At 45.7% G+C, this 20584-nt stretch overlaps 1 protein-coding gene across 2 annotated transcripts in view; it reads left to right on the top strand.

Moving 5' to 3' along the window:
- Slc7a14 (solute carrier family 7 member 14) overlaps window positions 1-19940 on the top strand; it is a 102528-nt gene extending 82588 nt beyond the window's left edge. For both annotated transcript variants that reach the window (XM_029474776.1, XM_021158661.2), the window contains exons 7-8: window positions 1816-2693; window positions 16788-19940. In XM_029474776.1, coding sequence (XP_029330636.1) covers window positions 1816-2693; window positions 16788-17110 — 1201 coding nt within the window. In that variant the 3' untranslated portion in view covers window positions 17111-19940. The remainder of the gene's footprint in view (window positions 1-1815; window positions 2694-16787) is intronic.
- Window positions 19941-20584: the final 644 nt, after the last annotated feature.

Here is a 20584-nt window from a genome sequence, read left to right as displayed (position 1 = left end):
AAAAAAAAAAAAAAGAGGCAGAAAAACCCAAATCTCACAGCTGAAGAGTACTGGGCCAGGATCCTAAACAAGAACTGTCTGGCTCTGAAACTCAGACTTTTAATCATGTTTGGACAGCATGTCTCTATACACCACACATGTATCTGGTGCTTCTGAAGGCCAGAAGAAGATGTTAGATCCCCTGGAACTGGAGATAAAGACAGCTGCGAGCTGCCGTTTGGGTGCTGTGAATTGAACCCAGGTCCTCTAGAATAGCCCTTGCTCTCAACCACTGAGCTATCCCTCCAGCTCTGATCCTCAGACTTTTGACAGCAGTAACACTTTTGAAGTTCCAGCCCTTTTGGTAGTCATGAACTGGTCCGTTTTCCACTGAGAAGACAGGACATGCTCCTACTCTTGATTCCCGGTGTTTACTATGGGAGGCCAAGTAGCTCCTAGCAGTGTCAAGGGAGCAGGCTCCAGGCTGGATTGCTACCACTAGCTGTCACCTCCTGATCCTTTTCCTCCACTCACCTCCTACACCAGCTTAGAGCAGTTGTGTTTAGGGTGCTGGGTAGATCAAGAAAGGGGTAGATCATGATAGTGGTGATGGTGAGACAAGGTCACACAGCCATAAGATTTTTCCTGCCATTAAAAAACAAACAAAAAGCCTAAGAAAAAAGATGCTGTGGGCCTAGCACACGGTGCTGTGAGATTCATAAGAGAAATGAGGGGGGCTCTTCAGCTCTGCTTGTTTCTTACCTCTCGCTCTCCTTCTTCCCCTCCATTCTCCTCTCTCTCCATGTGGGCATGGCTGGCTTCTTCTTCTCTCCTCTCTCTCTCTCTCTCTCTCTCTCTCTCTCTCTCTCTCTTTCTCTCTCTGCCGTTCTACAATAAAGCTCTAAAATCATGAAAAAAAGAAAAGAAAAGAAAAGAAAAGAAAAGAAAAGAAAAGAAAAGAAAAGAAAAGAAAAGAAAGAAAAGAAAAGGAAAGAAAAGAAAAGAAAAGGGGGTGGAAGGAGCGGGGCTGGGAAGAGAGAGAGGAGGGCAGGAGAGCTTTCTCAGGACTCTCTGGGCCTGCTGCAGGAGGACCCATATTTCAGTCACTCTAACTGGCCTTCTCATCTTCCGCTGGACTTGAACCTGTGTCTCTGAGCTTCTAAACTGGCATGCTATTTTACCAACTCCATCCCTGCACCTCTGTTTGCAAAGCCATGTCTCAGGTTTGAAAACTCGGGTGTCTTAAAAAAGTACAGTTGGCTGAACACCACCTCCAAAGATTGTGATGTCGTAGGGCTTGTGAGAATACTCACTCCCAACAAGCATCGAGAATGCTTCAGACTGAAGATCTTCCCAGCTTCTGTGGGCTTCCATGTAGATTTCTGACACACCTCCTAGATTCGATCAGCTCTTCCTGTCACATAGTGAATAGGATCTCTCGCTTTAAAAAAAAAAAAAAAATGGCTTCAAACCAAGAAATTAAACTGAATTCTCTTTTATTAATTAATTATTTTATTTATTTACATCCCAACCAAAGAGCATACACAGGCTGGTCCGAGGCCCCTGGCACATATGTAGCAAAGGACTGCCTTCTCTGGCCTCAGTGGGAATGGATGTGCCTAATCTTATAAAGTGAATTCTTTAATGATATCCCATGATCCAGACTTTGGGAATGGTGTAGCAGACAGAGGTAAAACAGAAATTAGTCAGAAGGGCGGGCCAGGAGGAGCTAACCACAGCTTCCTGTTGTCGTTGCAGTTCTAGCACACTGGTATGTTAGAATTGGTCACGATGGGTACTAAGACCCTTAACCCTGTGCCTGCACCTTCCCTCCAGGTTCCTGGCTCATGTGAGCTCCTACACAGAGACACCAGTGGTAGCTTGCATAGTGTCAGGCTTCCTGGCCGCTCTCCTCTCTCTGCTGGTGAGCCTGAGGGACCTCATAGAGATGATGTCCATCGGCACGCTCCTCGCCTACACCCTGGTCTCTGTCTGTGTCTTGCTTCTTCGGTATCAACCTGAGAGCGACATCGATGGTTTTGTCAAGTTCCTGTCTGAGGAGCACACCAAGAAGAAGGAAGGCATCCTGGCTGACTGTGAGAAGGAAACTTGTTCTCCTGTGAGTGAAGGGGAGGAATTTTCCAGCCCAGCCACCAACACCTGTGGGGCTAAAAACCTGCCGTCCTTGGGAGACAATGAGATGCTCATAGGGAAATCAGATAAGTCCGCCTACAATGTCAACCACCCCAATTACGGCACTGTGGACATGACCACAGGCATAGAAGCCGATGAATCAGAAAACATCTATCTCATCAAGTTGAAGAAGCTGATCGGACCCCGTTACTACACCATGAGAATCCGGCTGGGCCTTCCAGGCAAAATGGACCGGCCCACGGCAGCGACCGGGCACACGGTGACCATCTGCGTGCTCCTGCTGTTCATCCTCATGTTCATCTTCTGCTCCTTCATCATCTTTGGCTCCGAGTACATCTCAGGCCAGAGCTGGTGGGCCATCCTTCTGGTCGTTCTGATGCTGCTGCTGATCAGTGTGCTGGTGTTTGTAATCCTGCAGCAGCCAGAGAACCCCAAGAAGCTGCCGTACATGGCCCCCTGCCTCCCCTTTGTGCCTGCCTTTGCCATGTTGGTGAATATCTATCTCATGCTAAAGCTCTCCACCATCACATGGATCCGGTTTGCGGTCTGGTGCTTTGTGGGTAAGCAATGTCTTCTGGAGCCTTGGGCATTCCCCTTTTAAGGTCTTGAACAGGCTTATCCCAACATTATGCCCTAACTGGATAAGACACCTCCATCGGGCTGGTTCTATGGACCCATGCTTTCCTCATTGGTCAATAAGCCAGTTACCCCTGTTCTGCCTGATATGCTCTTGGAAGAACGATGCCTATCAATCCATTACTTCACTAAATATCCAATTACTGAAAGCTCTTCTTGTGTGAGAATAACTAGTGTCAGAAAAGGTGTTCTCAAAAATGAATAACCATTTTTTAAAGACATAAAGTTACTAAAGGGAGATCATAATAGGATGTGGGGGATGGTTGCTTAGATTTCTATATTAGAACTAAGACTTCTGGTAAATTATAAAAGAGTTCACTGATCTTAATTTGACCCAATTAAACTGAAAGGTCAATCACAGTCTAACTTTTTAAGTAAAGTATGAGCCAAGTGTGGATTGGGGCATTATTTTTCTGACACAGCTCTTACCATGCCACCATTTTACATCTGTCAGTTCACACTGGCTTTTGTAAATAGCCACCAAGGTCCTTATGTCACCCTGTCAAATGCCAATGAAAGGTGTCTGTCATGCTCCATGCTTGCCGACCTTCGTCTGCTGTTAATGAGTGACCTGACTCTGTAGAGCCTCTGCCATCTTCTGATGCAAATGCATGCTATTCTCAAAACTCACTTCACTGACTTCAAGAGCCCATGCTTCCCCAAGAAATCTAATTTTGACTTTGTGGTTCATTTGTACTACACTTTTGTCCCGTGTTGGTTCAGTCTGACCACTGATGAGGTGGCTGGGGGTAAATCAGGGATAACTTGAAAGGGACATCTAAGCAAATTTTAAAGTTCACTTTTCACCGCTCTTGTCCTTGGTAGTCCTGAGGGTCCCCAAATACTTAGCCAAGGAGCTTTGCAGAACAGGAGAATTATACACTAAGCATTCCAGGCCTAATAAAGCAAGAGAAATCGCCATGGATTAATTGGTCAGGTTAAAGTGACAGGCATTCACATTGATCAGCAGCCTGCCCACTACTTGAGGCCAGTGTGAGCCTAGAACAAAGCACCTGTGGAATGTGCTCAAGAAATACTTCTTCTTTTGGGGGGGGAGTTAATTTTTTTTAATTATTTTTAATATTTTTTATTACGTATTTTCCTCAATTACATTTCCAATGCTATCCCAAAAGTCCCCCATACCCTCCCCCCCACTTCCCTACCCACCCATTCTGGACATGCAAAATTTATATGCCCCAGTACAGGGGAACGCCAGGGCCAAGAAATACTTCTTAAAGGATAGTGAAGGCCGGGCAGTGGTAGCGCACACCTTTAATCCCAGCACTCGGGAGGCAGAGGCAGGCGGATTTCTGAGTTCGAGGCCAGCCTGGTCTACAGAGTGAGTTCCAGGACAGCCAAGGGCTACACAGAGAAACCCTGTCTCGGAACCCCCCCCCAAAAAAAAAAGATAGTGAAGTACTTCTCAGAGGAGAGAAAAGTGAGAATTGCCAGAAAGCACTTGGAAAAAAATAGGATGTGGGTGGTGCTTGAAGGGAAGGTGTGGGTGGGACCTGAATGAAAGATGTGGGTGGGGCTTGAAGGAAAGATGTGGGTGGGGCCTGAAGGGAAGGTGTGGGTGGGACCTGAATGAAAGATGTGGGTGGGGCTTGAAGGAAAGATTTAATGAGATGGAAGGAGGAAAAACAACTGAAAAAAACAGCAAGTTTCTCCAAGAGAGTTCAGTTCTCCAGGCCACACTGTGTCTTCCCAGAGCATTTTGTCCCAACCTTTCCGTCTCTAGTTTAATTCTGTGTTAAGGTTTAGGGGGAATTCTCTAGAGGACGCCCCACTGGCTCATTGATATTTTCTCCGTTTGTATGCTTTATGAACACGTTCTCATCTCTCTTCACACACACGTCTGTACTGTAGCTAGCCAATGGGAGGGCTGCTCTAGACAGAAGTGACTGAAGTGGATAGGAAGATTTTAGTTATGTCAAGTGAATGAAAACAGGTATCAATGCATGTTCACAGGTTCATTGAACAGACAAAGCTGGAGGAGCCTCCGCATGCAGAACAGGGGTGCCCACAGCCAGCTGCCCATCCCATGAGCCATACTGCAGCTAGTGTTAGAGCTTACAGCTTTCTAGAACATTTAATAATTCTACTCTTTCACATTAAAAAAAAGAAGAAAAACAAAATCCCTTCCTACATGGGAACCGTGTGATTTCACAAGTGCTCCTGCTTGGGAAGACGCTAGAGGTCACTGGTTCTCAGTCTGTGAGTCATGACTCTTTGGGGGTCATATGTCAAATATCCTGCAGATCAGATATTTACATCACAATCCATACCATGGCAAAATTTCAGTTATGAAGTCACAATGAAATAATTTTATGGTTGGGGGTCTCCACCACATGAGGAACTGTATTAAAGGGTCTCAGTGTTAGGAAGGTTGAGAACACTGCTATAGATAATTTTTTTCTTTAATTTAAAAAGTGAAACAGTAAAGAAAAGATCGTTGATTGGTATACACAAACCCTTTGTCTCATAGGAATAATTAAAAATACAACACTGTTTACAAGTTATTGTGAGGGACTGGCCTCACTGTTTAAAATCTCATGGCAATCTCCATTGTGCGGATAAAGAAACAGTAGCTTCTGTTTAAGGGCACACAGCCCAAGTCTACAGAGCTAAGGTTAGCACTCTGGTGGAGGAGGGGGTCAGAGCCCTTTATCAGGGCCAGGACAGGGATTGGTGGTAGAGTGCTTGCCTGGTAAGAACAAAAATCTGGATTTGACCCCTGGCACCACAAACACACTGTGAGCTTCTTATATTAGAGTGCCCCGCCCCGCCCCCCCCCCACGGCCACTATGTTAAACATATGGCCTGTCACCACCTCTGTCCCGATCGAGTGTACAGAGGAATAAACTAACACTCCAAAACGTCAGATAACCAAAGTGAGTGGAAGAGGGGATTCTTGGGTCCAGATACCTCATTTGTTCTGAGGTTCATATCACCCCCCATCATGTACCTCTGCACAAACTTTCTTATTTGCTCTGAATGTTTGGTGGGACTAAAACCTGACATTGGCCCTGAATTTTTGGGCATATCACTTATGTTCAGGGTCCTGGGCCTCAGTTAACCGTCTGCTGCTATTTCTGTTTCAAGTTCTGAGTAATTTCTGAGCAAGAATCCCATGCTTTCTTTTTGCACAGAGACTCACAAATTTCTAACAGGTTCTGTATCACATCTGTGGTTCCCGTGGTATCAAAGGGGTCCCTATGGCAGTGAACAGTACCAGGTTCAAACCCAAGTCCTGTTCCAGCCTTGACTTATAAATTTAGAAAATTCTCATAAGTTCATGGAGCTTTGGTTTATTCATCCGTGAGAAAATGATGGAGAAAGTAATAAGAAACACTTATCTCCTGTTTTTCTTTAAAAAGCTCTGAAGTGACTCATTGTCCACTGACTTGGGCAGGCTGGCTATCACACAGCAGAACACAATGTGAACCATCCCCAACTCCAGGGGCCCTGCTTGTTATCAGGCAGAGGAAAACTCCCTGAGCGCGGTCAAGCATGGAGTATTATTTATTTTAGAGCTTGGCCAAGAAATTTTTAATGTGCAGCCAGGTTTTCAAAAATCTATAGTCTTCTAAATCAATACTTCCCAAAATGTCATCTCAAGCCAGCGGTGCTAATATCATGGTGGGCGAGCTAGGATGCAATTTAAGACTTAACAAGCCTTCTAGGTGATTCAAAGTCACACTCAAATTTGAGAGCTGTTGCTATGGAGAGAAGACATTATCAAGCAGGGAAGGTAATTTAATTACAAAATCTGTTTTGCAAAAACAAAATTTTTCCTATATACGTATAGCCACCCCATAGCCCCCAAATTGGGTTATAAAAATACTTAATGATCTTACACAATTACAATAAATATCCCTCCTCTGAATTCATGAGGTTCCCAGACACCGGCTGTTCCTTCAGCTTTATGCACACTGTAACTTTCCTAGGAAGAATGGTAGAGATTATTTTTAAATGAAGCTTCTTATGAAATCAACTGCTTCTTGACAAAATTTCCATGGTTAAAAGCTGAGTCATAATGGGGTGATGTTCTGAGACATGCTCTGTTATCCTGCCTTCTCTAAGTGAATCTTAATCACAGGATTTCTGTAACAGTGTTTTCTGAGCTTTGACCTTCAAAAGAGCATAACTCACGGAGCCCCTTCAAGACTTCCCGGCACGTCCTTGCAATTAGACAAGAGAAATGATACAGACAATAAGTGTTCATTAATCCCAACAAAGTGAGCCCAACGCTGTGTTCAGTGACTCTCCTCTTAGTGGATGTGGGCTGGTAGAGCATCTCCAGGGCTCAGACACCATCTCAGGAGCTGTGATGTACTCGCATGGGAACATGGCAAAGTGGGATGCTCCAAGGTCTCTTTCAGGCCTAACCCCCCTCCCCAGGGCAAGTCTAAAGAATTCATTCTCAGGTAGCCTAACTCACTGGTACCTTTACCATGAGAGCAGCCATGTTTTCATTTCTAATTTATCCAGTTCCTCTGAGGAAGATGAAGTTTTGTCTTTACATTTGGAAAACAGGACTAGAAATTTGGACAATGTGTTTTATGCCAGGATATAAATATTCTTTTCTTCCTACTGTTTTTTCATTCATTCGTTGATGCAGTGTCTTTAAGATCCAAGACGGGCCTCAAATTCTTTATGTGGCACCAGAATAACCTTGAACTCCGGACCCTCCTCTCCCGACCTCTTTAGTTCTAGGATTACAAGCATGGTGCACCACCGTGGTTGGGTCATGCAGTACTAGTGATCAATCCTGGGGTTTTGTGCTTGGTAGGCATGCATTCACCCAAAATGAACCTTGGCCTCAGTCCCCAAAATGTAAACATCGCCCTTGCTGGTCTTTGTGTGAGCTGCCATTTAAAATACTATTGGAAATAGGAACCCACCATTGTGAGGAAGAAAGTTGGAAGGAAGAGTGCTGGGATAGCCCAATTCTTGATGTATGTCCATCAATCAATCGGACTGACATGCTTCCTGGTGGAAGAGGTGGAAACAATCAGCTTTTCAGTGTCAGTCATGCTCAAGAGAGTGAAGAGCAAGTCACAGGAAGGCCTCACAGGAAGGCAACAGGGATGGCGGATGCTTAGGAGAGACTATGGAGATGAAGCTGGTCTATATGGCCCTCTGCCTACAGAGGGAGGGCAGTGCTCTGGACACAGGCAAGCATAGACAAGAAGGAACAAGGGATTCAAGGGGCTCTGCCACCAGACTCAGGCAAAAGAATGTAAGGAAAGGGAACTGTGGAAGAGGTGGAGGCCCTGGAGCCAGTGTGTGTGGTGCACATCGAACTCCCAGCCTTTGGCTTGTGCTCTCCAACAGTGTTAGTGAGATAGTGGCTCCATTCTGGTCCCTTTGTAAGTTGTTGCCATGTGAGCCTGATAAATCAGACTGCAGTGAATATTCTTTTTCAGGTCTTCAGTGGGCAACGGATACATTTTTCTTGAGTGTCTGTGCTCTGTGAGATAACATTGGATTTTCCTTCAATCATCAGCCATCACAGGGCTCAGATGAAGACAGGGTCCCAACTACACCTTACAGATGAGACACTGACTTAACATTAGACCAAGTGCAGGGCCGGATAGAGCCCCTCCCATCCAGCCTGCTCTTCCTGGTCACACCACATTAAACAAACCTCACTGTTAGTACAATCTACAGGGTTCATGGTGGTATGTAAAAAAAAAATAATCAGGAAGGGTAGGAGTTGGTGGGGATTGAGTGGGTGGGGCGCACACCTCATTGCCCGCAGGTCTCCGCTCCCGCCCTGGCAAATGTCTGTTTTGGAAAGCTGATCCCAGAACAGTGAAAATAAAAGGCCCTTTGGGCATAGCAGAGTGTCTCAGCTATCTGCTGCGGGCAGGGCTTCCTGCTGGAAAGCGCACCCCAGGAAGAGGTTGCTCCACCCAGCCTGGGGTCAGGTGACCCACCTCCTTTCAGTCCAAGCACAGAGCTACAGGCAGAGGACCAGGAGCTTCCTTGGGACTCTAGAGATCAGAGGCCCAAAGTTGGACCCGAGTATGTGCCTGCAGAGTTGGCAGTCTGATCTTACTGTTTATTCCCCCCACACACCCCAACTCTTTTCAGGAGTGAGTTTTCTTGCATGTTTTGCCTCCGCAGGACATAGGGTGCCTCCCCTGTACCCCACCCAGGCCTCCTTTCCCTTGAAGCTTTGGAGTCATTTGCTTAGTTTGCCCAGGGTGGAGCCACCTAAACTGGGAAGTGTTTAGTCAGCTGGTGCTCGGGCACCCTGGCATCTTGAAGGCAAATTCAATAGTCTCTTCCCTGGAGACTCCTAGGTGGGACAGGATCAGCCCTCATCTTCTAGCAAGAGCAGTGAGCTTCAGGGCTGTTCGGATGGCGCATTTGTTGTGTAGTTAACTTCTCTAGGCTGGTATCTGATACAATACATATTTGTGAAGAGCTTCAAGATCACAAAGTATCTATTGTGGAAAGAAAGTCCCTTCATTTGCAGTCCCTTCATTTGCAGTCCCTTCATTCCCTCATCTTGTCTAGCCTGAACCTCCCCCAGGTACGTTCTCCACTATGGAATTTCATCTGGAAAAGAAGCCAAAGGTTCCCTTTTAATATTTTTCTCCACTGGTCCTGTCAAAGGATACATGGTCATTACCTTGCTAGGGGCCAGTGTTCACCTTGCACCTATTGTTGAACTGCCAATAGGCTCCAGTGCTTACTACTGACCCCTGTCTGTCCTAGCCACACCAGACTCCCCACCAACACCCATTATCTGAGACCTCTCCAGCTTGGCAGCAGAGTCTCCAGGACCCTGTTAAACACAAGCACCTTCTCCCTTCTGAGCATCTATCGCACCTGCCATTAGGTAGTTGATGATAAATATAACACATGCAATAGGAAATCAGTAATTTAAAGTGCATAAGAAGCAGCAGAATCAAATATTCAAGTACAATAAAATATCACGTTCACTAACTAGCAACCTTATTCCATATACATACTTATAAAACTTTAACTCTGGGTTCTGCATACGACAGAAAACACATAACCTTTGTTTTTCTGGGCTGGCTTATTCATTTATTACAATAATTTCCAGTTGTATCCAGTTTCTTACAAATGTCATGAATTCATATTATTTTTACTGCCTCATAAAAAAAAGTATGTGTACCACATTTTCTTTATCTGTTCATTTCTGGGTGGACTTCTCTTGATGGACCATGCCCTGGCTATTGTGTTCAGTACAGCTACAACCATGGGTTCTTATGTATCTCTATGGCGTATTTACGTGGAATCCTTCAGCTGTGTACTTAGACTGGTGTAGCTGGGTCATAGGGTAATTTTGTTCTCAGTTTTTGAGGAACCTCCACACTGACTTCCACATTTACATTTCCACTAGCAGTTAGGAAGGACTCCCCTTCCCCTGCCTGTAGTTATTGTCATCTATTTTCTTTATTTGTTCTTACTTTCTGTGCATTCGAATTTTGCTTGCATGTATGTGTATGTGAGCTGCCAGATCCTCTGGAACTCGAGTTAAAGACCGCTCTGAGCTGCTATGTACATGCTGGGACTTGAACCCAGGTCCTCTTAGCCATCTCTCCAGCCCTCCCCCAACCCCTGTCATCTATTTTCTTACTGATGGTCACTCTGACTGGGATGAAATGAAAACCTCAAAGCAGTTTTAATTTGTGTTTCCAAGCTGGATAAGGATATTGGACACTTTCTCAAGTAGTTTTTAGCTACTTGTGTTTCTTCTCTTGAAAACTGTCTATCAGTTCATTGGTACATTTATTGACTGATTTATTTGGTGGTTTGAGTGTATATTTCTGTAATTCTTTATGTATCCAATACTAATCCCATCTGATGTATAGTCAGCAAACATCTCCATTTTGTACAGCCATTTTGGTTTTAAGCTTGGTTCTACCTCTGGCTTATGCTAATAACCAAACCCACCCTCAATGGAAAAAGTTTTGCCATCTACAAATTTTTACAAAAGAATATGATACAAGCCTGGTGACAGTCCTAATTAAAAATGTTTCCAAACTACTTAAAACAAGGGTGTCACCATTAGAGTAAGAGAATGATCTCACACGGTGGGGAACATTTGTGGAATGCACGTAGCATAATGAAGAGTGTTTAACACTGTTGTATATTAGTTAATACGTTAAAATAGTATTATCCTACAATGAATATTGAAATATTTTCAAACCACCTGGAGCAGGGAGGAATTTGTTCCAGTGTGATCTGAGAGGGAGGGAGGGAGGAGGTGGGTGCAGGAGCTGAATGAATATCGTGTTACTCTTTTCACTTCTGTATATTCTTATGAGCTTCAGAACAGAAGGCTCAACATCTCTGGGCATGTGGCTCAGTGGTAGAGCTCATTCCTAGCATGTTCAAAATTCTAAGTTCAACACCCCAGTACTACAAAAAAAAAAAAAATGATGTTCAAGAACACAAAACTGCCTCCCATGGGTATCGACTTCATCTGTGTTCTCTAGAATCTCTCCTGAAAAATGGAAGCAATAGGAGAAGTCAAAACCTGCAGAGCCCAGGCAAGGAGATATGTGGAAGGGTTGCTCTGTGTGTGTCTGTGTGTCTGTGTGAGTGTGTGTGTGTGTGTGTGTGTTTGTGTGTGTCTGTGTTTGTGTATGACTGTGTCTGTGTGTGTGTGTATGTCTGTGTATGTGCCTTTGTATGTGTATGTCTGTATGTCTGTGTTTCTGTTGAAAGACCCACAACGTGAGGACTCGCCCACGTTCTGACTCAGGAGAGGCGACACCCCAAATCACACAAGAAACGGTCTTGCTGCAACTGCAAGAGGATTTTTATTCGAGAGCGTTCTCGGGCCCATGGTCATACACCACGCAGGGGTATTGGACTATGGCGCCCTGAGTAGCTGAGTAAGGGGGTATTTAAAGGAAGAAACCACAATTCATGGAGGTGGGGAGGGCGTTGTTGGAAAATACCAAAAATACCAGTTAAGAGTCACAAGGAAGTATAAAGTCACAAGTGTCAGGTTATCTCTCAAGACAGTTTCTAAGAGCCCCTAAAGATAGCACATTTGCATTGCAGGTTCCAGTAATGGTCAGGGTGCCATTCTTTGAATTGAACCCTGCTTTGACGTTGTACATCGTGGTGCGGAGCCTAGTGCGCACCACGATGTACAACGTCCACAAGCAGCTAGAGTTCACCAGTTTGGGTAACCAGGCTGGCAGCAAACCCCAGGGATTCACCTGTCTCCACCTCTCTAGCTCTGGCATGTGCCATTGCACTGGCTTCTTACATGGATTCAAAGAATCCAAATTGGGTCTTCCTGTTTGTGCACCATCTGTCCAGTTCCTAGTGCCTTGTTTTTTCTGCATCCCAGTTCTCTGCCCATGAGATGCAGAGTCCCTCTTTCTCTGTCTCTGTCTCTCTCTCTGTCTCTCTGTCTCTGTCTCTGTCTCTGTCTCTCTCTCTGTCTCTCTGTCTCTGTCTCTGTCTCTCTCTCTCTCTCTCTCTCTCTCTCACACACACACACACACACACACACACGCACACGCACACGCACACGCACACACACACACACACACACACCTCAGCACCTGTATAGCGTTTTGAGTGCCTGGAGAGACATGCACTTTGACTGTGACCAGAGGACCTGGGCACACAGTGCCAGTGCCATGTGACCGATGGTTTAGGTGGCTTGGGATTCCCAGAATTCCTGAGGTTGCAGAACTACCTTATGCATCTCTCCCTAAGCCAGCTGAGGAGAGAAGCTGAAGCACAAAGCCCTGCTTCCACACAGCAGGCCTTCAGCCCGCTGTTTACTCCTCCACACAAAGCCCTTGTTTATGTGACAGATGGCAGTTCCTGCTCGCTTCTCTCTCCCTCCCTTGCCCTCTGCACTTGTTCCCTCTGGTGCTCTGTCCTCTCCACTTTTTCTCTTCTCCCACCTTCTCTCTTGACTTCACACCACTCATCCTGAATTGACTCAGGGGCCAGCAAAAAAAAAAAAAAAAAAAAAAGCAGTCAGAATTTAAGATGCTAAAAGATGGTTCTGTCTACCCAGGCTGCCTGAATGCACTGCCCATCACAATGCCTGTATTAGCATTTGAAACTATGGAGGAATGTCACAGCAAACAAGATAAGACCCATTAGCATATCTGTGGCAGGTATGCATATACATGCTCCATCTGGGCCTGGCACTCCCAAAGAATACATAGACCTAACTCACTAAATATTTACTGCAATAAGTGTATCATCAGTCAGCTTAGGGAGGGAAGTGTGAAGAATTGGGTGTGCAAAAGACCTTACCCAAGAGAAGGCTGGTTCTGGTTCTGCTAATGTCCCCCAGCCTCTGCTTTTCCTGTAAAATGAAGTCATTGGATATGTTGTTCACCTGTAGAGTCATCTCTGGCTCAGTTATCTGTGATGTTAGAGCCACTACATCAGGACCCATAACAGGAGTCTCCCTGATACTCACATATCTGCTCTGGGAGAGAGGAAAGTGTGCCAGAACCAATGTCACCCAGTAACTGAGTCACATTGCCCTGTGTAGGGGCAGGGACACGGAAGCAAGGGAAACAGAAAAGTGGTCAGTTCAGTGGGAGAAAGAACTGCCTATAAGCTGCATCAGAGAAAGGAGAGAGGGAGAGAAAGAGAGAGGGGGGTAAGGGGAGGATTAATGTAGCAGGAGTAAGGGGCAACGCTGGGCACCTGCCTAGATGCTCAAGAGAAATGAGCAATGATGAAAAACTAAGCCAGAGAGAGGTGCTGCTGGTCCCACATGGTCACGTGCAATCCTCAGTTCCCAGGCATGCTCCAAACAGGCTTTCTCTAAGCATGCACACACTGGCCCTTTTAGAGGAAGTTTGAATGGGGGTCTGGTTCCACACAGTAATAACAGTCTGGCATAGCTACCTCCACCCACCCCCCAGACAATAAAGACTCCCCCACCCAACCCCCACCCAAAAAGACCAGGCTGCTATTTGAGCCCAAATATCTACATCTGCAAACGATTAACTCCAGGCTTTATTACCAATTAGGACCATAAATCTCTGCTTTCTTTGGCTCCTGCAAAGTTGATTCCACTGACTGGTGGGGGGCTGGAAGGAAAGTCATTTGAGACAAGAGGGGAGAAATCCAAACTTAAAGAGACAAGCTTCAGAATCAAGATGGAGCATGAGTTCTCAAGGGCCAGAGCAGGGCAAGCTGGCTAGGTTTGCCTTCTGCGCAAACAGCTGAGCACATGGCCAGGGTCAGCAGAGATAAAGATGCTGATGCTGCCGACAAGGGATGCTGGACCTCAGTGTCCACACCATAGCCTCAATTTACCCCAGGTTATCCACTAGTCACTGTGACTCTAAGGGACAAGGGTGGGTTTTGTTTGAGTTTCTTTTGTGCATATTCTGTGCATGTGTTAAGTATGTACAATGTGTGTGTGATATATGAACACATGTGTTCAAGTGCTCAAGCCTCTTAAAGAACATTGAGTGTCCTGCTCCATCACCCTAACCTTATTCACATGAGACAGGGTCTCTGAATCGTAAGCAGGAAACTCCAGCAATCCTCCTGTTCCTGTGCCCGTCACTATGTTCATCATTACAGACACATGCATGCCCACTCCAGCTATGTCTGTGTGTGTGTGTGTGTGTGTGTGTGTGTGTGTGTGTGTGAGAGAGAGAGAGAGAGAGAGAGAGAGAGAGAGAGAGAGAGAGAGCGCTGAGATGCAAACTTGGGTCTTCATGCTTGTGTAGCAGGTACTCTTGCCTACCAAGCAAGCCCTGCTTCTCACAGTTTCCAGAATAGAAGGCTGACAGGGTAAACCATAGGTCCAAGGATGTGTCTGTTGGAATGACAGACTGGATTTAAACCCAGATCCCACATTCTTATAATAGGTTCCCTAAACCTTGCCTTTACAAACTCTGAGTTTCAAGGGATTTTCAAATTGAAAAAGGAGGCTAACATGCTTTTCAAAAACATGGAGAAGAAACATTAGCCCTGTGAGTGGTGCGCTTTGACAGAAGGATGCATTTCCTCTGGCTAGAGTGACGTCAACACAGAGACAGTGCACCAGGCTGTGTTCATCAGGAATTCTGGTTCATTCATTTAACAGACATTACGGACCAGCTTTTGGCCAAGAGTGTACACTAGAAGCACCCAGCACAGATAATTTCAGGACAGATGTCGTACGCGCCGTAACAGTGGCTTGTACCACTAGGCAGTCTGGAAGTCCACATTGAAAAAAGAAGCAGCTTAGGGGTCAGAAACAGGCGATTCCATTGGTGAGTGTGAAACACCAAGATAAATCAGAATACTATGTGTCTATCGCTAAGAGGCAGACAGGTGCCAGGGCCTTACATGGAGGCCTGGGATAATAAAGTGTTCTGAGAAGGTTCTGACTTTATGGTGATTTGGGCAGAAACATTACATGCAGGAAAGGCAAATCCATAATCGGAATAAGTATCTACTCTAATAAGAACAGTGTTGTCTTTTCCACGGAAAAAGTGGTCCAAAGTAGTTAGCCTGCCACCACCAGGTTGCAGGCTGGTCACCCAGGGGATTGGTGCCATATCTGGCACTCAGTGTTGGTCTCTGCTGTTGGCAGATCTGGCATTCAGCCCCAGCCATGGTCAGGTCAGCACTGATGAGTGGAAGTCCGTGTTGTTGAACCCATGCATAACCCCCATCTCTGCCACCATGGCCACTTTGTTCATGTGCTCATTGAACAATGACAGGGATAGCTAGGGAAAGAGGCTGACCATCCACAGAGCTAGTCATCCTATCTACTTGATTATTGAACTCCTCCTCAGCTGAAGACACGTTCTGATGAGCATTTACAAGGGACAGAAGGGTCTTTATGCCCTTCATCCGTCTGCAGAGCTCTAACCATACCCTTCTTTCCCACATTGTCTTTCTCACCAATTTTCCCATCATGCCCTTTCCGAATCTCTGACCAGCCAATCCATCAGCTACAGCCTGTGAATCAGTGAACATTCACACATCCAGATGCAAAGGCAGCATGAAGAGTGTGTCACTGGGCCTGACTTGAGCTTTCAAAACCTCAAAACCTACCCCCAGTGATGCATTTCCACCAATAAGGCCACACCTCCTAATATTTCCAGATAGTGCCATTCCCTGGTGAATGAGCATTCAAATGTATTAGCCTATGGGGGCCATTGCTGTTCTAACCCCCATAGGGCTGTATCACTGATCTGTAAGTACAAAGCAGGGCAAAAGGTGCAGATTCCTGGTCTATAGCTCTGTGAGAGTCATGATGGGGGTGGGGGTGAAGGGATAATGATGGAAGCAAGATGAGGGCTAAGGTGACTGAAAAGGTCCCGTCTAAAGGGGCAGCCATCTCTCACCTTCAGCTAAAACCTAACCACCACTTCCATCCCCGACCCCCGCCAAGAGTACGAGCACACTGCCTTGGAATGCTTAGCAGAAACTGTAAATGTGGACTGCTGTACACATCTTCTCCTCGACGTAACTCTGGCTTTGTTGTTGACTTGTTTTCCTTGTCTGAGACAGGATCTTACCACTCTGGCCTCGAACTCAGGTCCTCCACCCTCAGCCTCCCAAGTGCTAGGATTACGGATGTGCCCCACCACTCTGGGAGATCTGTCCGTTTTTTGTGGCTGAGCATGGACATGGAGTCTGTGCCTGCTGGTGGGAGGCCTGGGTTTGTACCCGGGTTTGTACCCGTGTATGTGGCAGCCAGAGGACCACCTCAGGTGCCTTTCCTCAGGAGTCGCGCACCTTAGATTTGAGATTAGATTTGAGATTCACCAGCTTAGCTAGTGTGGTTGGCCAATGGGCCCCAGGGGTCTGCCTGATCCTACCTCTCTAGGGCATTTATTTTAGCTAAGACCACCAGAAGGGGCTTTTTATGTGTTCTCTGGGGCTGGAAAGGGCATTAATTCAAGTCTTTCCAAAACTTGCTAGATCTAAGAATGTACATCACCCCAGCCCTAGTCACGTGTGATCTCCCCAGTGGCCCCCGGACCCCAGATAGCTGTTTATTCATTGTGCTTTCCCCCTCCCAACAGGTATGCTCATTTATTTTGGGTATGGCATCTGGAACAGCACCTTGGAAATCAGCGCCCGAGAGCAGGCCCTGCACCAGAGCACGTACCAGCGCTACGATGTGGATGATCCCTTTTCTGTGGAGGAGGGGTTCTCCTACGCTACCGAGGGCGAGAGCCAGGAGGACTGGGGTGGGCCCGCCGAGGACAAAGGCTTCTATTACCAACAGATGTCAGATGCGAAGGCAAACAGCCGGACGAGTAGCAAAGCGAAAAGCAAAAGCAAACACAAACAGAACTCGGAGGCCCTGATTGCAAATGACGAGTTAGATTGCTCTCCGGAGTAAGACTAACCGCGCAGGAGCCTAGAGAGGGTGGTTTCTTAGTAAATCAGCCTATGTGCTAGAAGGTGGAAACTTCTTCCAACTCTCATTTCACAAACCCAGCCTTCCCCCAAGGTCCATCCCCAGGCATAACCTGTCATTTGCTACTTTTGCTCTTCAGGGGAATTCTGTCGAAGGGTTTTACCCAGGGCCCTTAACTAGCCCTCTTGTTAAACAAACAAACAAACAAACAAACAAACAAACAAAAATCAAACTCAAAAGACTACATGAAATTCTGTTAGTGAGATGCCCAGCCGATGGCAGCAAATGTTTGCTTTGTAGGATGGATCTTAGTGCTTCTTACAGAGACGGAGGAAGCTTCCTCCATCCCAGATGAGAACACAGCCCCGGGGGAAGGAGCCACAAAGGTGGTGACAGTGCAGTGTGAGGCAGCTGTCAGCCCACCCAGAGCAGCGCTGTGAGCTCCTCCCCCAGGTCAGTAGGTCAGGCTGTTTCAGGACTTTCTCTGTCAGCAACACTGTGTCCTTACATCTCACCTCACCTTCCCACTAAACTAACCGTGGAGGAGACCCACGGTTCCTCACTCACCAAAGTTCTTACAGTTTCCAGACTATAATTTTAGGATCCAGAAAGGACTCGGAGAACACATTCCCCCACAAAGCACCCATGCAGACACAGTAGTATAGTTAGACCCACCATCAGAACTTGAGGGAAAAAAGGTAAAAGCTTAGATAGCAATCTCTTGCAGAGGTCAGAAAAGCATTGGCAGACATGAACTGTCTGTCATGCATTCCCTTATACCAGATCTTAAGCTCCTGCCACGATGGTGAAAGGGCAGAGGTGGGCTGTGACGCCATGCCTCTGATATGCCTGGAATAAGTAGGCTATTTGTTTAACAATCTGATAAAAGTAACTCGGCCACTGAGATCACATTACAAATCCTACTTCATATTTCTAAAATTATAAACTCTGCAGAGGTTTTTTTTTTTTTTTTTTAATTTTTCAAGCTAGGCAGCCACTTGGCTGGCTGCTGCTGTTGAAAAACGGTGGTGCAGAAGGCCAGGGACTTAGGTCACTGAGCTCAGCGAGATCACACTCCCACACGGACCTCATGCTTCAGAAGAGCTCGCTTTTAGAGTATTTTTTCCTGTTCCTTCCCAAAGTACTTTCACAGAGCCCCAGAGAAATGCTACCTGGTGACATTTACGTGTAGGCCACCGGCGGGATGCTTAAAAGAATTTTCCCAAGCAGGACAGATGAATTTGTGACAGGAAAAGTCTGTGAGTTCTACCCCCCCGGCAGCCATGGACCCTATGGCTTCAACAGCGGGAGTACATGAGAATTTTCCTCACGCTAAGATTTTTGAGAGAATTTTCTGGAAGGAGGGCAAAGAGCAAATCCCTTCTTTATCATCTGCCAAAAATTCTCCTGAGAATCAACAAACATTCTCCTTTCTTAAAGTCTGAAGCTCGTGTCCTCTTGGCATGTACTAGAGTTACAGAGAAAAGGTGCGCTTCCTGCTGAGCTAACTCACTGAAATACACCAGTGGCTAAGTGGCAGGCATGAGGAGACCTGTAACTTCCTCCCTTGGAGCTTACAGTACAGGGAGGTGCAGTTTTGGAGCCCCATGACCAATGCAAGAGGCATACCAGAAAAATATCAGTTGAAATTATTTTTTAAGACAATGCATAATAAATTGCATACCATGCCCCTAGCTGGTTTATGCCATTGCATTCAAATAATTACAGTTTTTAGATCACTTCATATTAATTACATAGAACCCAGTATATTCATGGTATCATTTTTATGTAAAGTCTAACAAAACTGTGTATCCTCTTTCCTAAACTTAACCATCATGATCCAGTGTCTGGCCTGCGACAAATCACCCTGGAAAATTCACTGTCAAATTGATGTCATGATGTTAAAAACTAAGTTTTAACTGGTTTAGGAGCAAGAAATCTGCCTGGTTAAATTGCATCTATTAAGCTGCAGTCATGGGTAACCTTCTCTCCCTTAGGTGTGTTTAGAAGAAATATGGATACAAAGTGACAGATTTTCATGTGAGTAGAAAGTTTCCTTTTACTGATGGTGTTGAGGTATAAAAGTAGCAGTGGTCTGGTGGCAGCTGTGTGCATCTTCTGTAGCCTAAGAAGAGTGAGCATGGGTTGTGTTAGTTAATGCCATTGGTGTTGATTCTGTGCAGAGCCAAGGAATTACTCTCATTTCATAAGCCATTTGTCTCCGTTGGTAGCTTTGGATGTCTTTGCTCTCTTCGTTTTTCTAACATTGCTGGGGTCATCTTCTTAGCTATCTTGGTTTTTTAAACATTGTTTGGAAAGTTTTCTCAGGTCCATAGCAAGGTTCATTGTGTTTCTCAGCTCTTATGGAAGAGTCCCAGGTTTCACAAGGCAACTGTCAAATACCATCAACCACAGAAATGACAATATCAGCTAACATATCTGAATACTGTATTTGTGAGGCTTCATTAAAAGAAGGGTCCCTTTATAAATATTTATCTTAGGAAATCTCTTCTGGTGGGTTTCAGTGTGTGTGAAGCCAATAATTTAATATCTTTGAATTCTATTTATTTACCAATACTCTGCATCATTTCAGAAAGATTGGAGGCAGCTATTAAAATGCATGTGCTCCAAAACAAAATGGGTGGACACAACTGAAACAGAAGAGAGGCTAACACTAAGCCAGAAGTATGTATAGTGCACAAGCGCAGAACTCTCAAGGGCTTGGCTACATTTTCCGATGAAGGGTGTCTTAGTCAGGGTTTCTATTCCTGCACAAACATCACGACTAAGAAGCAAGTTGGGGAGGAAAGGGTTTATTCAGCTTACACTTCCACATTGCTGTTCAATGCCAAGGAAGTCAGGACTAGAACTCAAGCAGGTCAGGAAGCAGGAGCTGATGCAGAGGCCATGGAGGGATGTTCCTTACTGGCATCTTAGAAAATAATAGTCTTGTCAGTAATGACGACCAGTACTGCTACATGATTAAAATAAGCCCTTCCCCCATGAGGGCACAGACCTCTTTAATTCCACAGGGAAGCTTCAAGCCTAAGTTGCACTAGCTACATTGTGCCTGCTGGGTAGTGGCTATTAAGAAATAGCAGCTAGGTGGTGGTGGCACACACCTTTAACCCCAGCACTCAAAGGCAGAGGCAGGCAGATCTCTGAGTTTGAGGCTAGCCTGATCCACAGAGGGAGTTCTGAGACATACAGGGATACACAGAGAAATTCTGTCTTGGAAGGAAAAAAAAGAAATAATCTTGTGATAGGTTGCATGGGAAAACTGAGTAAATGAATGAAATAGAGAGGAATCAGCTATTCGGTAGTTATTCATACTGCACCCACTGTGTGCTCTAGTGTATTGTGATGCCATAATATGTGAAAGGCTTCGCTCCTAAGAAGGAGATCTGTGGCTGGCCAGACAGACATGGGGTCAAAGGCATGCCTCACCTCGCTTCA

This window comes from Mus caroli, chromosome 3, assembly GCF_900094665.2.
Source record: "Mus caroli chromosome 3, CAROLI_EIJ_v1.1, whole genome shotgun sequence".
Classification (NCBI taxonomy): Eukaryota; Metazoa; Chordata; class Mammalia; order Rodentia; family Muridae; genus Mus; species Mus caroli.
The sequence above is the reverse complement of the archived record's forward strand: the minus strand, read 5'-3'. Positions and strand labels throughout refer to the sequence as shown.